This window comes from Leptopilina boulardi, unplaced genomic scaffold (genome assembly GCF_019393585.1).
Source record: "Leptopilina boulardi isolate dan_hultmark-lab unplaced genomic scaffold, ZJU_Lbou_2.1 LbouV2_60, whole genome shotgun sequence".
Classification (NCBI taxonomy): Eukaryota; Metazoa; Arthropoda; class Insecta; order Hymenoptera; family Figitidae; genus Leptopilina; species Leptopilina boulardi.
In genome coordinates, this window is record NW_026138006.1 from 1,361,049 (window position 1) to 1,379,312 (window position 18,264).

The 18,264-nt window shown below is 30.8% G+C and overlaps 1 protein-coding gene across 1 annotated transcript in view; it reads left to right on the top strand.

Annotated features, from left to right (window-relative positions):
• The window catches only part of LOC127290356 (uncharacterized), a 289,039-nt gene extending 278,835 nt beyond the window's left edge, over positions 1-10,204 (top strand). The window contains exon 5 of the mRNA XM_051318861.1: positions 9,578-10,204. Within this exon, the coding sequence (XP_051174818.1) occupies positions 9,578-9,799 (222 nt within the window). The 3' untranslated portion in view covers positions 9,800-10,204. The remainder of the gene's footprint in view (positions 1-9,577) is intronic.
• The last annotated feature ends 8,060 nt before the right edge of the window (positions 10,205-18,264 follow it).

Consider the following 18,264-nt stretch of genomic DNA (forward strand, 5'->3'; position numbering starts at 1 on the left):
CGAACCCAGCTTTCAATATAACTAGAATTTTAAGTTGTTTGAGATTATTTATAATAGTTTTATTCCCTTAGAAAACTCTCAGGTTTAAACCGTGTACCTTAAAATAGTCAAAGAGTAAATAGGCTGTGACTGTACCGTATTCGGATAAGGGATATGTTTCATATAGTATATATTTTTTGTGACTTTTGATAAATATATATTACTTATTTTCTTTTGTAATATAAAAATTTCGAATTATTCCTAATTCCCAATTCACTCCCTGTCAATGGTGTTCAAGAACTCCGTGGATCGGTAAGTTTAATAAGTTATATTACTTAAAAAGGAATTGAAATAAAATACCGAACCGATAGTAAACAGAACACTGCCGGTTAAAGAGTAAAATCATAATTAAAAGAGAATTTTCAAATCATCTTACCTGTCAGACCAGTGGTTAATCAAAATAGAAAATAATTCGTTCAATATTTAAATATATCAATTGAAAAATGCCTAGTAAAAGGGAAGAATCTGGCCATATTTCTGAAAAATTCAGGAGATAGGTTTCGGCTAGGCCCAGGGGAGTTGTAACGTGGTAATTTAATTACCCCGTTTAAAAACAGTTTTCAGAGGTTTCGCCGAAAACTAAGTTATTAGTAGAATTTTAATATTAATTGAACATCGCGTTTTTGATAAAAAGTAAGAAAAATAATAGCTAAACCCGGACCCAACCTTTATATTTTTCTTTATTGGTTATTGTTTTGTAAAAGATAATTATTGTATTTTTTATATATAAATCTTACTTTATGTACTTTGTTTATAATAATTTGTAAAAGAAAACATGTACAAATTATTACTGAAAAAGAGCGATATTATATTTCTCAATAAATAGAGAAATCCACATTTACTCAAATTATTATTTTGTTATTTTATAAAACTTGATCAGTCGGGTGAGAAAGAAGATTTCAATGAAGAAGATCTTCACATTTTTGGACCTTTATTATTAATTATTCACATAATTAATAATCACATCCGATATTGATTGGGAACTGACACGGAAGTATACCGAGGATGTCAACCCTCAGGGGTCACACGCATTGCGCAGGTCACTGGGTCAGGCGACCCTGCTGTTGCAAATCAGTTCGAGTTTGGCTACTCACCGATTAATACACAAAATTATTTTATTATTCATCTCGTTTAATTGTTTTACCCGTATAACCGCAATTATGGAATATCGGAAGATATTAAATAAAATAAAAGGTTAGTGAGCAGTTCTTCCTGTCAGTAGGCATCTTTATTGTGAACTTGCACGGAAAAACCGAGAGAAAACAGGAAAATAAAAAGTTGAGAAAAATTCGATCCTTGGAAGGAATGAAATAACATAAAAATTGTATGTTATTAATATTGTTTATTGTTACAAAACAAGAAACGACGTTTCGATGACTTGGTTCGTCATCATCTTCAGGTTAAATTTACTGAAAATATTTATAATTTTATTTATAACACCACATTGTTGTTATTATTATTATTATTATTATTATTATTTTTTTTTTTTTTTTTTTTTTTAACAATAAAGAATAAACAAGTAATAACAATTACCAAAAAAAATTAATTGAACCGTTACATCTTAGCGTTAAAATTTTATTTTGCCCAGACTATGCTGGCACGTCAGGTTTATAGATCGGTATCGTCAAGACTAAATTGAAAATACAAAATTTCTAAATCTAAATGAAATAGAGGAGTCAATGAACTTAGATGTAAACAGCACGTGGCAGTGAAATATTTTCAGAAAAATAGAATCACGAGTCTAATTTGGAAATTAAAGGCAAGTATATTTTGTTTAGATACATTATGTCTTCTTTTTTGTTAATAGTGGAATTATTGATTTTTATGTGTAGCATTTCTGAGAAACATCGTTTTTTATAATTTTGTTCACGGTCTAGTATAAGAACATTATCCCAGTCAAACTCGTGATTCAATTCTGATCGATGTAATCCTACTACTGATTGAGCCGATGTTTTATTTTTAGTATTTTTATGCTCATTAATACGTGTTTTTAATGAACGTTTAGATTCTCCAATGTAATTCGCTGGACAGTTTTTACAATTAAATTTATAAACAATGTTCGTTTCATCCCACTTGTCAATAGGATCCTTACCTAATTTTATAATAGATCTTAAAGGTTTATTAACTATTGGAATAGTATGTATATTGTATGTTTTTAGAATTTTTGACAATCTAATGAAATTTGAGTTATTATAAGGTAAACTGACTTTAGGAATTTTTTTATATAAAAGTGCTTGTGAATTTACAATATTATTAGAATTATTATCATTATTTTTTTTATGAAATTTAATGCTATTTAAACGAATTTTAGTATATTTTTTAATAAATTTAAGTGGATAATCATTGTTCTGTAAAATATTATTAATTTTCATTAAATTGTCATTGTGAAAGGAATGATGTGATAATAACATTGCTCGGTCTACCAGGTTATATACAATGATGGAAAATATTATCAACAGATTGGAGGTACCCCTATGGGTTCTCCAATTTCTGCGTTTTTCGCTGATATTGTAATGGATGATTTGGAAAGTGATTGCCTTAAAAAATTAAAAATTGAACATAATTGTGTACCTATTTTTTACTTTAGATATGTTGATGAGACTATTTTATGTATACATAAAGATCATATTAACCCTGTTATTGAAACTTTTAATTCTTATCACAATAAATTAAAATTCACCTATGAACAACAAGATAACAATCAAATCAATTATTTAGATATTTCTATAATTATAAAAAATAATAACATTACATATAATTGGTATCAAAAATCATCTTCTTCTGGAAGACTCATCAATTACTTTTCAAATCACCCACTCCAACAAAAAATAAACATTGTATATAACCTGGTAGACCGAGCAATGTTATTATCACATCATTCCTTTCACAATGACAATTTAATGAAAATTAATAATATTTTACAAAACAATGATTATCCACTTAAATTTATTAAAAAATATACTAAAATTCGTTTAAATAGCATTAAATTTCATAAAAAAAATAATGATAATAATTCTAATAATATTGTAAATTCACAAGCACTTTTATATAAAAAAATTCCTAAAGTCAGTTTACCTTATAATAACTCAAATTTCATTAGATTGTCAAAAATTCTAAAAACATACAATATACATACTATTCCAATAGTTAATAAACCTTTAAGATCTATTATAAAATTAGGTAAGGATCCTATTGACAAGTGGGATGAAACGAACATTGTTTATAAATTTAATTGTAAAAACTGTCCAGCGAATTACATTGGAGAATCTAAACGTTCATTAAAAACACGTATTAATGAGCATAAAAATACTAAAAATAAAACATCGGCTCAATCAGTAGTAGGATTACATCGATCAGAATTGAATCACGAGTTTGACTGGGATAATGTTCTTATACTAGACCGTGAACAAAATTATAAAAAACGATGTTTCTCAGAAATGCTACACATAAAAATCAATAATTCCACTATTAACAAAAAAGAAGACATAATGTATCTAAACAAAATATACTTGCCTTTAATTTCCAAATTAGACTCGTGATTCTATTTTTCTGAAAATATTTCACTGCCACGTGCTGTTTACATCTAAGTTCATTGACTCCTCTATTTCATTTAGATTTAGAAAGTTTGTATTTTCAATTTAGTCTTGACGATACCGATCTATAAACCTGACGTGCCAGCATAGTCTGGGCAAAATAAAATTTTAACGCTAAGATGTAACGGTTCAATTAATTTTTTTTGGTAATTGTTATTACTTGTTTATTCTTTATTGTTAAAAAAAAAAAAAAAAAAAAAAAATAATAATAATAATAATAATAATAATAACAACAATGTGGTGTTATAAATAAAATTATAAATATTTTCAGTAAATTTAACCTGAAGATGATGACGAACCAAGTCATCGAAACGTCGTTTCTTGTTTTGTAACAATAAACAATATTAATAACATACAATTTTTATGTTATTTCATTCCTTCCAAGGATCGAATTTTTCTCAACTTTTTATTAAACATTCCGGAAGGGAAAATCCTTACTCTACAAAACAGGAAAATATTGGCCGACCGCATGGCATGGAAAATGGACGCCAACCTGTTCTCGCCGGCTGATCTCACCGCCTAGTAGTGTGGATTTCTCGAGTGAAATAATTGAGTTATTTAATAAATTCAGAAATAATTTATATAAAAATTATTTTAATTGCAGTGTTTTATTTATTAAATTCAGTGTAGTGTGTCGTTCTCTCTCACCTGTGTATGTAACTCACGTCCTGAGAATAAAATAGATGTTTCGCTTAGTGTAATGTGTGAACTCGCGGTAAGTCGAGCTAGCCTGGGTAGAGTTCACAGTTCGAAACGGTCAACGGGGATCCGGGTAATCTTTTACCTGGCGCTGAGGAGGAACCTCTAAACGGATCACCGTGGGTCTTTTTATAAATTCGAAGCGTGGAATTTATAAATCGGAAAAGTGTATAATCAACGCCATTTTTGTAGCGTCTTCTCTATGGAATTTTCCGTTGAGCACATGTTCGACGGGAATATAGGAAATTCGTAGAGAGAGATAGAGAATATCGTTACAACCAATACCATTCTTAGACATACTAAGATAGTTTGGGTTGTTCCCGAGGGATAAATTGTCGTTGATTCTTCTATATTCGTATGAATTTTATGCGAATATAGTTCTTCATCCTGCCATGCGAATTTCGTTCAAGGCACATACTAATATAGCGTCAAACGTCGAACGATTATTTGACAACTAATTGAAGAAATCGCTCGACGTTCACGTTTTTTAGGTATGTGCCTTGAATGAATCTCGCACGGCACAGAAGGGAACTATATTCATTTGGCTTTCATGCAATACAGCCATAAAGTTGCTACTAATAACGTTAATACCAGGGATTTTTTAACGCTTGGGAATTTTTTAAATTATTTCAGTATAACTGTAAGTGTTTTTGTTAAAAAAACGGACATACGAAAATCGCTAGTATGTTATTGATACTTTTAAAGTAAGAAATTTCTCTCCGTGTATATATTGGAGTGCAATTATTTACTCTATTAAATTTGAACTTTTTATATTACCGACCGTAGAGTCGTAACTAAGGGGGGCAACCGGTTAATTATCATACGTGTAGATAATATACTAACCGCCGTTTAATTATCTATGTAAGTTAAGTCTACTTCGATATAATAATCAATTGTTTTTTATTTTATGATTGTTTGCATATATAATATATAGAAAAAATTGATTATCATATATAAAAACAGTGTATCTTTTTATTGCAAAAACAATATAACAAAAATAACAAACAATCGCATGTATTTCATATTATAATTTTAACAGATGTTCTTATAATATTTGATACACATATGTGATTGCATGGAAATATACTATTAAGGGCAGTCAGTCAATTGATTTGCAAAAATATATCGGGATGTAACAATCAGCGAGCCCAAAAATCCTCAATTAAGGGGTTAGTACCACATCGTTTTTCAAGAAAATTGGTATTCTAAAAACAGCATATTCTTGTAGTAGATATATGTAGCAATGCTGTGGAAACTATTATTTTAGTTGGAAACTTCGGTAACATATCGTAAAACGGGGTACAACGTAAAAGTCATGCGCTCATGGAGCGTACTCTTCGCGAGTACATATACGCTAGTATATACATGTACATGTATATGTCGTAGGCATTTAGAAAAATCTTCCATTTAGCTTAATTTCTAGGCATTAATCTAAATGGCGGCAACAAGAAAAATGATTGTTGAAAGATGGTTATTTTTCTATTTGTTTGTAATCAATTAGTCATTTATCTTATTGCCTAGGCATTAAGGAAGTCACCTAAAGAGCATCCGGCAAATAGAAAAATGAGATTTTGTGCAAGAGTGTCTCACAATATATTTAAACAAGTGCGAGTTACACTAAAATCGAGGGTTCCGTACTCGAAGCGAACTTATTTGGTATAAAAACAAATATTTGAAAAATATGTGTTGTATGTTAAATAATATAAGTGATACAAAAAGGACAATTTAAAAAAAAATTAAGAAAATTGTTCCTCCTTTGGTATAAAAACAAAAAAATATTTTAAATATGTGTTGTATTTCAAATAATATAAGTGATACAAAAAGGAACAATTTTGTAAAATTTAAGAAAACTGTTCCTCTTCGTATCACTTATATTATTTGAAATACAACACATATTTAAATATTTTTTTTGTTTTTATATTTTATAATATTTTTATTTTTTTATATTTTTTTTAAAAAATTAACCTTTTTTGTATCACTTATATTATTTAACATACAACACATATTTTTCAAATATTTGTTTTTATACCAAATAAGTTCGCTTCGAGTACGGAACCCTCGATTTCAGTGCGAGTGTAACAGATTTTATTTTTATTTTTTAATAAATACAAGAATTGAAATTGAAAAATGAGGGTAAGAGAAAATAGAAGGTAAATTTTTTATTGATTACTGTTATTTTTTAAATATTCTATTTAATTATTAAAAATGTACTTTTCCGTAGATTATTATATACTAATTTACTTATCATTGAGGTAAATGAGGTTCATTTGAGGTAAATTTAATGAATTAATGAAACTTAAAAAATCAATAATTCGCATTTTGGCTATAAAATTTTGCGGTTTAATTGAATTTGAATCACCTAAATGAGTGAAACAAAATTATTGCTTCCTCCGCGAGGAAGCCAAATTTTTATGAAATGAACATAAAGAAACCCCTGTTTTATTTTAGAGTTATGAATACTGAATAAATAAACTTAAGGAAAAAGTCGAATTTTTCCACTTCTTATCATGTTTATTAAGTTATTTCTATAATCTACACATAAAAATACGCAAAAATAGTAAATTTGAAGTCCTTTAGATAAAATTTTTTTCGTTATTCGGAAAAAATTCATGATTTTTTCTAAAATTATCAGTTTTTTCTTGACAGCCCCAGAAAAATCAACTTCAATCATCCTCGCTATATTTTTTTATAATCTTCAAGTAAAAATACGTCAAAATATATAAATTTGAATCACTTTAGATAAACTTTTTTCGTTTTTTGCGGAAAAATACATTTTTTTCTTAAATTTATCATTTTTCTTCAAAAATTTGATAAAAATTGATCATCAACTCCAATCGCGCTTACATTTTTTCCCTGTATTTTTCACGCAAAAATACAGTTTTACAGCAAATATGAACAGTTTGGGTTGAATATTATGTGCGCTAGGGAGAATAAATCATTTTTTTCGAAATTTTTGATTTTTCCTTGACAACGCTATGTAAATTGATCTGAATCAAGTTTCACCTTAAAATTTGTAAGTGTTCCAAATTTTAGCTCTTTATGTCAAAAGATGTGGCCGCTAGGGGGGGGGGGGTACATAGTCATTTTTAGGCATTTTTTGTAAAAAATCATGGTTTTTCCTTGACAACGCTATGATAATCAACTCCAATCATGGTCGCTAAATTTTTTTGGAATCTACACGTAAAAATACGTTTAAATATATAAATTTAAATCCCTTTAAATAAAATTTTGTTCGTTTTTGGTGGAAAAATACATTTTGTTTCCTAAAATTGTCATTTTTTCTTGAAAAACTTGATAAAAAGTTAATCATCAACTCTAATCGTGATAGTTTTTTTTCCCTGTATTTTTTCCGTAAAAATACATTTGTATACTAAATATGAACTGTCTGGGTTGAATATTGTGTGCGCTAGGGAGAAAAAATCATTTTTTTTCGAAATTTTTGATTTTTCCTTGACAACGCTATGTAAATTCATCCGAATCAAGTTCGCTATATTTTTCCTGTAATTTTCACGTTAAAATACGTAAGTGTGCCAAATTTGAGCTCTTTATGTCAAAAGATGTGGCTGCTAGAGGGGGGGTACATAGTCATTTTTAGACATTTTTCGTAAAAATTCATGGTTTTTCCTTGACAACGTTATGATAATCAATTGCTATCAGGTAAAACCGATATTAATAGGGTTCCGAACCGAGTACGGAACCCTAAAAATATGACAAAAAGCAAGAACTGGAAAGGTTTTGTCATCAAAAATTTTTATTTTTTATTTTAATATTATTTCAATGTAATAAAAAGAATATTAATAAAAATAATAATTTTTAATGATTATAGGCTATTGCCCGTATATTTTTGTTAAATAAATAAAGTAAATAAATTATTTAAAATAAAATTTTTAAAATATATTAATATTGGTTAGACGTTTAGATTTCCAATTTAAAGCACTATTAATTTTGCGTGTTTGTAAATCAGTGTTTATGTTTTTAATTGAAAATTTGAAATATTAGCTTTTGAAAACTGCAGTTTAAATTTATATTGTATAATATTCACAGTCATAGTTAGTTAATTGTTGACAAAGTTTTTTAATATATTGTAATAATATTAAAATAAAAATTTTTGATGACAAAACCTTTCCAGTTCTTGCTTTTTGTCATATTTTTTTAAATATATTGTGAGACACTCTTGCACAAAATCTCATTTTTCTATTTGCCGGATGCTCTTTAGGTGACTTCCTTAATGCCTAGGCAATAAGATAAATGACTAATTGATTACAAACAAATACAAAAATAACCATCTTTCAACAATCATTTTTCTTGTTGCCGCCATTTAGATTAATGCCTAGTAATTAAGCTAAATGGCAGCTTTTTCTAAATGCCTACGACATATATATTCTATATTTAACCATTTTTTTAAACAATTTAAATTGAAAAAACAAGGTCAAAAATGAAAAAAGTCCGCCATTTTGTTTTTTTTTCATCGAAAATAGTTGATTGTAGTTCCGACGTTAGCAACGACCTTACTTTTCAAGACAATATCAAAAATTTTATTTTTCGATGACCTGAATTGGAGATATCGTGTCCACCAATCACAAGTAGGGGTATTTTCAGGCGGCCATGGAAGCAAGATAGTCCATATTAAAAAATGTTCTTATAACATATTTAAAACGAACATGGTTTTTTGCCCACTGATTCTTTTAGAAAATGTCCAAAATTTGACCAATTTTTGAAAACAGACATACACTGGAAACTGCCAAGAGCGTACGGCAGTAGTCTTAGTCCGCTCTACGGAAAAATGTCCTTGACGTAGAATACTATAAACACTCAGGGCCGTATAATGAATTACTAGTGCTTTTAGCAGAATAGATTCTACATATTATTATAAATATTAATAAATTTTGTTTTTATAATAAAGTATTGTAAGTTATCATTTTATAACTAATATTTTTTTCAAAATTTAGTAATATTCTTTGGTATTGTGATTATTCTTATAAAACATTATTAGATATGTATAGAGAAACAACATAATATCGAAATGGAAAATAATTTGATTTTGGGTGTCACGCTTCATAAATTCTTACTAAGTACCTTTTTCTTAACAAAAATTTTATATTGAAATAGAAAATCGTATTTTTTTAAATTATTATCCGATTAACCAAATATTCACAGATTTCATTTGACAAAGAACAATGTTGATAAAAATATAAAATGAAATTTAATATTAAAAAGGACATTAATAAATTAGATTTTTCTAACAGGTTCTCGGCAGTGCAATAGAAGACTTTTTAACGTCTCAAAGAGAAAGTGATTCTGAGGGATCCAGTAATTCTTGTGGAAAACCAGTTGCATCGCCAAGAAAGTCAAAAAATACCTCAGGCAAGATGGCTGCCTGGTTTTCTTCTGGAAACAAAGAAGAGGAGCAGACTGAATCTTGCGAACCATCTTTATGTTCTTCACTTAAAGATCTATTTGTAAAGTAAAATATTTTGGTTTTGATAATTGTAATAATACTTTCGATAGATTTTGACAGAAATGCGTTAAGCAGTTACACACCTCAACGTTAATAGATTAAAAATTTTTTCTTGTTCATTTCATCGAAATTTTAATTATATGAAGTGCATTGTATTAAATAGGATATGCTTCGATGTACAGTCGAACCAGGATAAGAAACAATTCCAGGAACCGGCAATTTTTTCTTGCTTATACAGTTTTTCACTTTTCCAATCTCTCACTTCTTCATGAGCGATTTCTCTCGCTTATAGAGTTTTATTATTTAATGTCGTTTTTTTAATTAACGAGGGCGCCTACATTTAAAGGTAAAAAAATGTGTAAATTTCAGGAATTTTTTTCTCAACTACAATAAAATAAATCCGAAAAAAATTTAGAGAATGTTTTCTAATATATTTGACCAGTTTCCTATCTGTTTTTAAATAGATAATTTGGATTAAAAAATTTAATTATAATTGTAAGATATAAAAGGTTTTATTTAAATAATATAATATACATAAAAGTAAAATCCATGTCAATTTACAGAAGGTTTATCGTTGACAGACTCGTTATCTTCCAAATTCGTATTTCCCCTACTATTACATTGTGGTAGACATTCGTAGCGATACAATATAAATATAAGACTCTCACAGTTCGTCTTTCCGGACATAGTTCGTCTCGAACTATTAATTAATTTCATTCAATCTATTTACAATTTAAAAATCACAGACAATAATTTCACAACGAAGGGAAATGTTCTGAATAAGCTTCGCATATCATCGCTACAAACTGGGCATGCCAAGGCCTTATATTACATGCCTCCCATATACCAGTTTTAGCTTTTTGAGTTAATTGAAAATTCTCGACATCTGACAAAACATATTTGTCATGACGCAACTTTTTCGTAATCTCGTACGGACCCTTATATTAGGGTATCAATTTTTTCGCGACTCCGGCAGTGTTATCGAAATTTTTCACCATAACAAAATCTCCCACCCCATACTTGAACGGTTCTTTTTTTTGTCAAAATACGCTTTATTGTAACTTTGAGACTTTTTCATTTTCTCGCTAGCCTCGTGTTGGATTTTCTCAAGGTCTCAACTGTCGGCAATCTGTTCAGTTCGCTCCAAACATTCAGCCACCTCGTCAACAATTTTTTCCCTATGATTAATTCCGAACAGTAACTTACTAGGAGTCATACCAGTCGCGCTATGGGCGGTATTGTTTAGAGCGAACTCAACATCGGTAAGTATTTTACACTAATATCTCCCCGATGAGCTATCAGACATTTTCGCAAGCATATGAGCCAAAACTCGATTAACACTCTCAACCTGTCCATTTGCCTTCGGTGACGCGGTCGCAATGAGAACGTGATTTACAACTTTTTTTTCATAAAATTCTTAAATTCACTCGATGTAAAACAAGTACCTCGATCAGAGACTATTGTTTTTGGCCTGCTATAATTTTTAAAATATTCCTCTAGACAACTAATTGTCTCTTTTGATTCCGTCGTTTTTACAGAAAATAATTTTACAAATTTCGTAAAACCCTCAATGACAAGTAAAATGTGTTTCTCTACAGAAATTTTCGGGTCAATTGGACCAAAGTGATCGATATGGCAGGTCGAAAAAGAAATTTCGCCCTTCCGAATAGGATTTAAGTAATCCTCCCTCCTCCCTGAAGAGGGGGAAAAGGTGACGCATTTCAGAGAGTTTGCGATGTATACTCTCCCTCTCTCTCTCATACCAGGAAACCAGTAGTTTCTCATTATCGCTTGACACGTCTTTTCGACGCCGAAATGTCCCATCTCATTATGATTTTTTCTTATCACATTGCTTATCATTCTCTCAGGAACATAAAACAGAATCTCGTCATTAGATTTCAGATAAACCAATCCATTATGCATTTCCTACAATTTATCCTCACTACTCTGCAATTTTTCGCGAATTTCTTTTATTTTTACATCTAAATTTTGGTTCATTGCTAAATTCGACTCGAAGGAATTTTCTTCAACAATCATCAGATTCACCATTCTACTCAGAGCTTCCACGTGCTTTATACGCTCGCCCGATCGGTGTTCTACAGTTTTATTGTATCTTTCGAGTTAAAAACACCATTTTTCGATTCGTTGACTAATATCCTTTTTGTCAAGAGACATTTTTAGTGTATTACAGTCTGTCACGATTTTAAATTTTATGCCCGCCAAATAAATGTGAAAGCGTCTTAGAGCATAAATGATAGCCAAAGTTTCCAGCTCAAAACTGTGATACCGTGATTTAGCGCTTTGAAAAATAGGGTGGAACTGACTATCCTTTTTACTCTAAAACAAAACCGCGCCGTATCCCAGCTTACTGGCATCACAGTGGAGCTCAGTCTCATTTTTTGATCATAAATACTCAGTACAGGGGCTTTGATCAACTTCGACTTAAGCGCTTCAAATGCAATATACTGCGATTCCCCAAAATTATACTTTACATTTTTTTTATCAAGTCATGGAGTGACAAATATGATAAATTATAATTAAGTCTCAATATACTAATTTACTTTCACCAATAAGTTATGTCCCATACTGCATTTCTATCAAATAAAAATTTGAAAAATAATTTTTTAAATATTAACTGTTCTGATACATTTCTAATTTGAGCAGGCAGTTTATTCCACAAACGTGCAGCCCTTACAATAAATCATTTTTGCATTTTGCAAGTTCTATCGATTGGTATTTTTAGTACACTATCTCTATTTCGTAGCCTATTATTAATGGTATTATTAACGTCTCTGAATTCAAAGAAATCATACAAAAACGATCGAATTCTATCGGTGATGGAGTGAAGCGCCATCTATGTTTCGATTAATTTCGGAACTATTTCTTACTATGATGTAGAGGAAAAGTGTAGTCATTGACGAGTCTTTTTTAAACCTTCGAAAGAGAATATATTGTCTAAATAAAAGAATAATAAAATGTACAAAAATGAAGTATTACAAAATAATATGAACAAAAGAATTTATACAATGCAAACAAAATACTAAACACTAGAAAATATAACGATTCGGTTCCAATATTCATGCCCGACGCGAAGCAAGTGCAAAGTAATATTCACTAGGTGTATCCTCCACCCGAGAAGCGCCTCGAGATGGGGAATCGACCTAGTGCATCATCTTTGTCAAGAGAGGAGCGCCTCTACTTGACAAGGATGGTCCTGATAAATGTGTGTTACCTGATTCACCAGTCCTCCACGGGAGCGCCCATAGGAAGTCCGTTTCACCAGGAGGAAGAAGAGTGTTACTGTTCCGCAGGAGCTCCTACAGGAACAAGTACAGCTCCTTCTAGGAAGGCTCTGGTGTTCAGAGAGACGCACCTCTACTGAGCACCAGGTAGTCAGGAGTGAGTTGCTTCCAATTGTTAGAGAAACACCTCTGGACGAGTCGGAAGAAGACTGACGAAAAAGGTGCGAGACGAGAGGTATATCACTAGCAGCTAGGTGACAGCGAATGGTGGGGGAAGAGAGTGACACTACTACTTACGCTGTCTACTTTCTCTCTTTTCGCCGGGCGACTATACTACGATACTCTATCGTTACAAATTTTTGTAATAATAAACTAGTTTCAGAATCTATCGCCATATTAATTTTCAAAGTATCTTCTATATTATATTCTCGAAAATCAATTTGAAAAATTTCTTTAATTTCCTGAGCTTCTTCTTTTTGTAAAGCGACTAACGCTAAATTAAATATTTTTAATACGTCACGACCTAAAGTAACAGGCGCACGCATCGTGCTGTCAGGTACAATAAAAACATCAATATGACGCTGTATTTTATCAATTGTTACTTTTCAGATACAACTCCATGATTCTCCAATACACTATTATTTATTTCACAATACTTGACTGATGATTCCGCCGCTGGTATCCTGATGATCGCCTCCAGAACTAAACTAGTTTTGATAAAACTTATTGGACTACCAGTATCCAATAATGTATCAAAAACCACGAGGTGATTTCCCGCACTGTCACCGATATTATAAGAAAGATTTCGAAAACACTGCTTATCGATGGACATTACGGGGACACAATCACTCTGCGGGACTCGCGCACTATCACTCAACTCGCAAGATAATTTCCGAAAATCTTGTTGGTCGAGGAACTTCTCGAAAAGAAGGTCGTCCCGTAAATTGACTGCCACACACCCAATTTGATCCTCCGGCTGCTCATCTGATGAATGCTTTGACAGATTAGCGACTTGATATCGGCCCTTGTCCTGCGCCGACTTCTTCGGACAATCTTTTGACTGGTGCCCCAACTCGAAGCTTTTAAAACAAGCTCTAGTAGGTCTCTTCGGAAGTTTGCAGGTCGATGCCATGTGACCAGTTTTACTACAATTAAAACAACGTACACTAGTTTTGTTTTCACTTGCCACTGCCTGAGTCTTCGCAACACTTCCTAAAGTTGAAGTTTTTTGTGGATTACTCGAACTGCTTCCTTGGTTACCTTTCGTGTCATCTTTTAATGAAACTTTTTCAAAATCGGTCAAAAGATCCTGCATTTCCACAAATCGATGAATCCTTGCATGGTTTCTTAAAGACACATCCGGTATACCGTCTATCAAGTAATCAACTAGTTATTCTTGCTCAATAGTAATCGTGTTGGATAATATAAGGTTTTCATGGAAATAATAGGTAAAAGATTCGGAAGATTTCCACGATCGTCTTTCAAATTTCCTTCGCAATGTCAGTCTATCTTTGCGTCTATCGAATATGGCTCCAATCTCGATCAGAAGATTGTCCACCGACAATCCTATATATTTCGAATTCGAGTGAAACCATCTTAACACTTTACCCTTGAGTTTCGATGCAGTAAGCACCCGTCTGTGTTCGTCATTTAAATTATACGTGGATCTAAGCAATTGAAATTGCTCCTTCCATTTACGAAAATCCATTTCGGCCCCTAAAAATTCGCTCAACAAGTCTTTCATTGCATTAACTTTCACAAAAAGTGGAGGCTGATGAGTGGCAGTAGGCAATGATGACTGTTGACTGGTAACAGCCACTAACTGCTAAACCATTGCGTGGGAATTATTCCGGAGCATTTGTAATTCTCGCCTTGCGAGTTCAAGCTCTCTTTTCAGTAATTCTTGTTCTCCACGTAACAAATGAATTTTCTTATCGTGGCTCTGCCTCTCCGACAAACGGTTTGGCGTTTGTTCCAGGGTGGGACCTGGATAATTGTCCGTGTCCCCAGAAGTGGTCTGTTCGGTGTCTGGAACAGTGCAGACAATCCTTCAAGGCGGTCAACGTAAACTTATTGGGATCCATGGCACACACAACTAAATGAAATCACGTGGCACTTAGAATTGGCACTAGGGGTAATTACAATTGCGCATACTCTTATGATTGAAGTGACGCACCACGTTCTTTCAGGGAACCGATCAAACTGAATAATAGATGCCACTGAAATCCGCCATTAGCAAAATTTCTAACCCAAACCACAAAATCGGCTTTAACTCGAAAGTTTTTAATTTAAATCGATTCAAACTCATCGGCAGAATTCTCCGGGCACTCACGTACTCCTTAAGTTAGCTCCAGAGTAAATCAGAATTTTCTTTTGAGCATAAATGGAGAAAATCAGAATAGCGTCACTAAACAAATATATATACATATATATATACATATACATAAAAGTAAAAACCATGTCAATTTACAGAAGGTTCATCGTTGACTGACTCGTTATTTTCCGAATTTACCCGAATTCGTATTTCCCCTACTATTACATTGTGGTCGACATTCGTAGCGATACAATATACATATAAGACTCTCACATAATTTATTTCTTTAATTTATTACTTAAAAATTATTATAAATTACAAATAACCTAAATCGTCCGAATTTACTTTTATTGATCTCTGGTTTTACGCTAGAGTCCACAACTTTAGAGACCCAAAATTTTAAAATGATTATCCCCTTCTTTTCCCAAGGACCTTACTAGTCTAACCTGCTTCATATTTTAGAGTAATAAATGCTAGAAAAGTAAAAATCGTTAACTTTACATAAATTTAGGGTGTGGATAATTATTTTTGTATTAATACAAAATAAAAGGGGTGGGAATGTAATCTCCTTTAACGGGGCTCTTCATATAATCTCGATTGAATTTCGCGCTTTCAGCGCTCATTTAATCGAATAATTATATTTCGAGCCTCGTTAAAGGAGATTAGATAAATAACCATGTAGTGGTTTAGAGATAATACATTTTTCATTTTGTGAACTGATTTAATTAAACTTTTACAATTTTTGTATAGTAACGATTACATCATTTCTGTCTATTATAATCGGTGAACACATTATATGAATACCCGGATCAAATAACTCGACCGACGCTCGGACGCACGCTCTAATGGTAGTCGGGTAGCAGTGAGCTATTACTATTAGATAGGAATTAAAAATATAAACATTTACTTTTTAATTGGATCCAACCGCACTGAGAATCACCCGAAAGTGATTGCTGGCATATTTTTAAACATCTAGCTTTAATATAATATAAAATGAAAATAAATAAATTTCTATAAACATATTACACTAAACAAATTTAATTGAATCAAATAAATGGTTACTTGGCTATTATCAAATAAATATTTAATTGGATTAAATATAAATATTATTTGAGTCAATTAAATGGTTTTTGTTTAAAATACAAAAAATGTCGATTCAAATATAAACTAATTGAATCAAATAAATATTATTTGGTTCAAGAGAATATTTATTTCATAATAGTTAAGTAACTAATTAAATGAATCAAATTACTTTTTTTCAGTCAAGTTAATATTATTTTTGTGTTAATTTTTGTTTCTTTAAAATTATTAATTATTAAAAGTAGAAGATTCCCGACATGCTTTCGTAACTGTTTTGGAAACATATTCAAAAACTATTAACTATTAGATATTATTATTATAATATTATTATTATTATAAAACTTGTAACAATTTTCTGGAAGCTTTAAAAACTTTGGAGTTTTGCACCCTTTTCATTCCTCGTAGAGGAAGATATGTACTCTTTTTTAACAAAAATTGAAAAAAATTAATTCTACGAAACAGTTGATCGACACTATTCGGCTTCACGCTTCTGACAAACCAACAAAGTTTATAAACAATAAAAAAATCAATTTGTTTAAAAAATAACCACTAATGAATGGTCATTTTACCTCCTTTATCAAAAGTGTTCCAATTTTTTCCAGTTTAAAAGGTGGACAAAATAATTTAAGGGTTGGACAAACGCATTTAATGCGTGGATAAACCAACAAAGTTTATAAACAATAAAAAAATCAATTAGTTTAAAAATTAGCCACTAATGAATGATCATTTTCCATCTTTTATTACAAATTTTCCAATTTTCTCGAGTTTAAAGGGTGGACAAATTATTTTAAGAGTTGGACAAATGAATTTAATACATGGAGAAACAAACAAACTTCATAAACAATCAAGAAATTAATTTGTTTAAAAATTAGACACTAACGAATAGTCATTTTCCATCTTTCATCACAAGTTTTCCAATTTTTTCGACTTTAAAGGGTGAAATAATTAATTTAAGCAATTAATTAAGCAATGCAGAAACAAAGCCAGAAATGCTCCCTCACTCTCTAAATTTTTTTTATATCGAAAAACCACCCTTAAATAGTAAAATTCAAATTTAAGAAGTAAAAAAATATTATATTACCGGCTTTTTTTAAATACAGAACCTTACATGTATGTAGTTTTGCTCTACTAACTCAAAAAATAAAGCCAGCATTGATCCATCACCCTCTGAATTTTTTAAATCGAAAAAACTACCCCTAAACTGAAGAATCAAATTCAGGAGGTAAAACAATAAAATAACTGATTAAAAAATTTTATAACCATGTATTTTTACTCCAGCAAGGCAGAAACAAAGCCAGAAATACTCCCTCACTCTCTAATTTTTTTTTAAATCGAAAGAAACACCCTTAAATAGAAAAATTCAAATTTAATAAGTAAAAAATATTAAATTACCGGTTTCTTTAAAAACAGAACCTTACATGTATGTAGTTTTGCTCTACTAATTTAAAAAGAAGCCAGCATTGATCCATCACACTCTGAATTTTTTTAATGAAAAAAACTACTCTTAATATGAAGAATCAAACTTAGGAGGTAAAACAATAAAATAACTGATTAAAAAAGTTTATAACCAGGTATTTTTACTCCAGCAATGCAGAAACAAAGCCAGAAATGCTCCTTTCCCCTCTAAAATTTTTTTAAATCGAAAAAACCACCAAAGAATCAAACTTAGGAGGTAATACAATATAATTATATTGTATTACCTCCTAAGTTTGATTCTTCAGATTAAGGGTAGTTTTTTCTATTTAAAAAAATTCAGAGGTTGATGGATCAATGCTAGCTTTGTTTTTGAGTTAGTGGAGCGGAAATACATAGATGTAGTAAGGTTCTATTTTAAAAAAG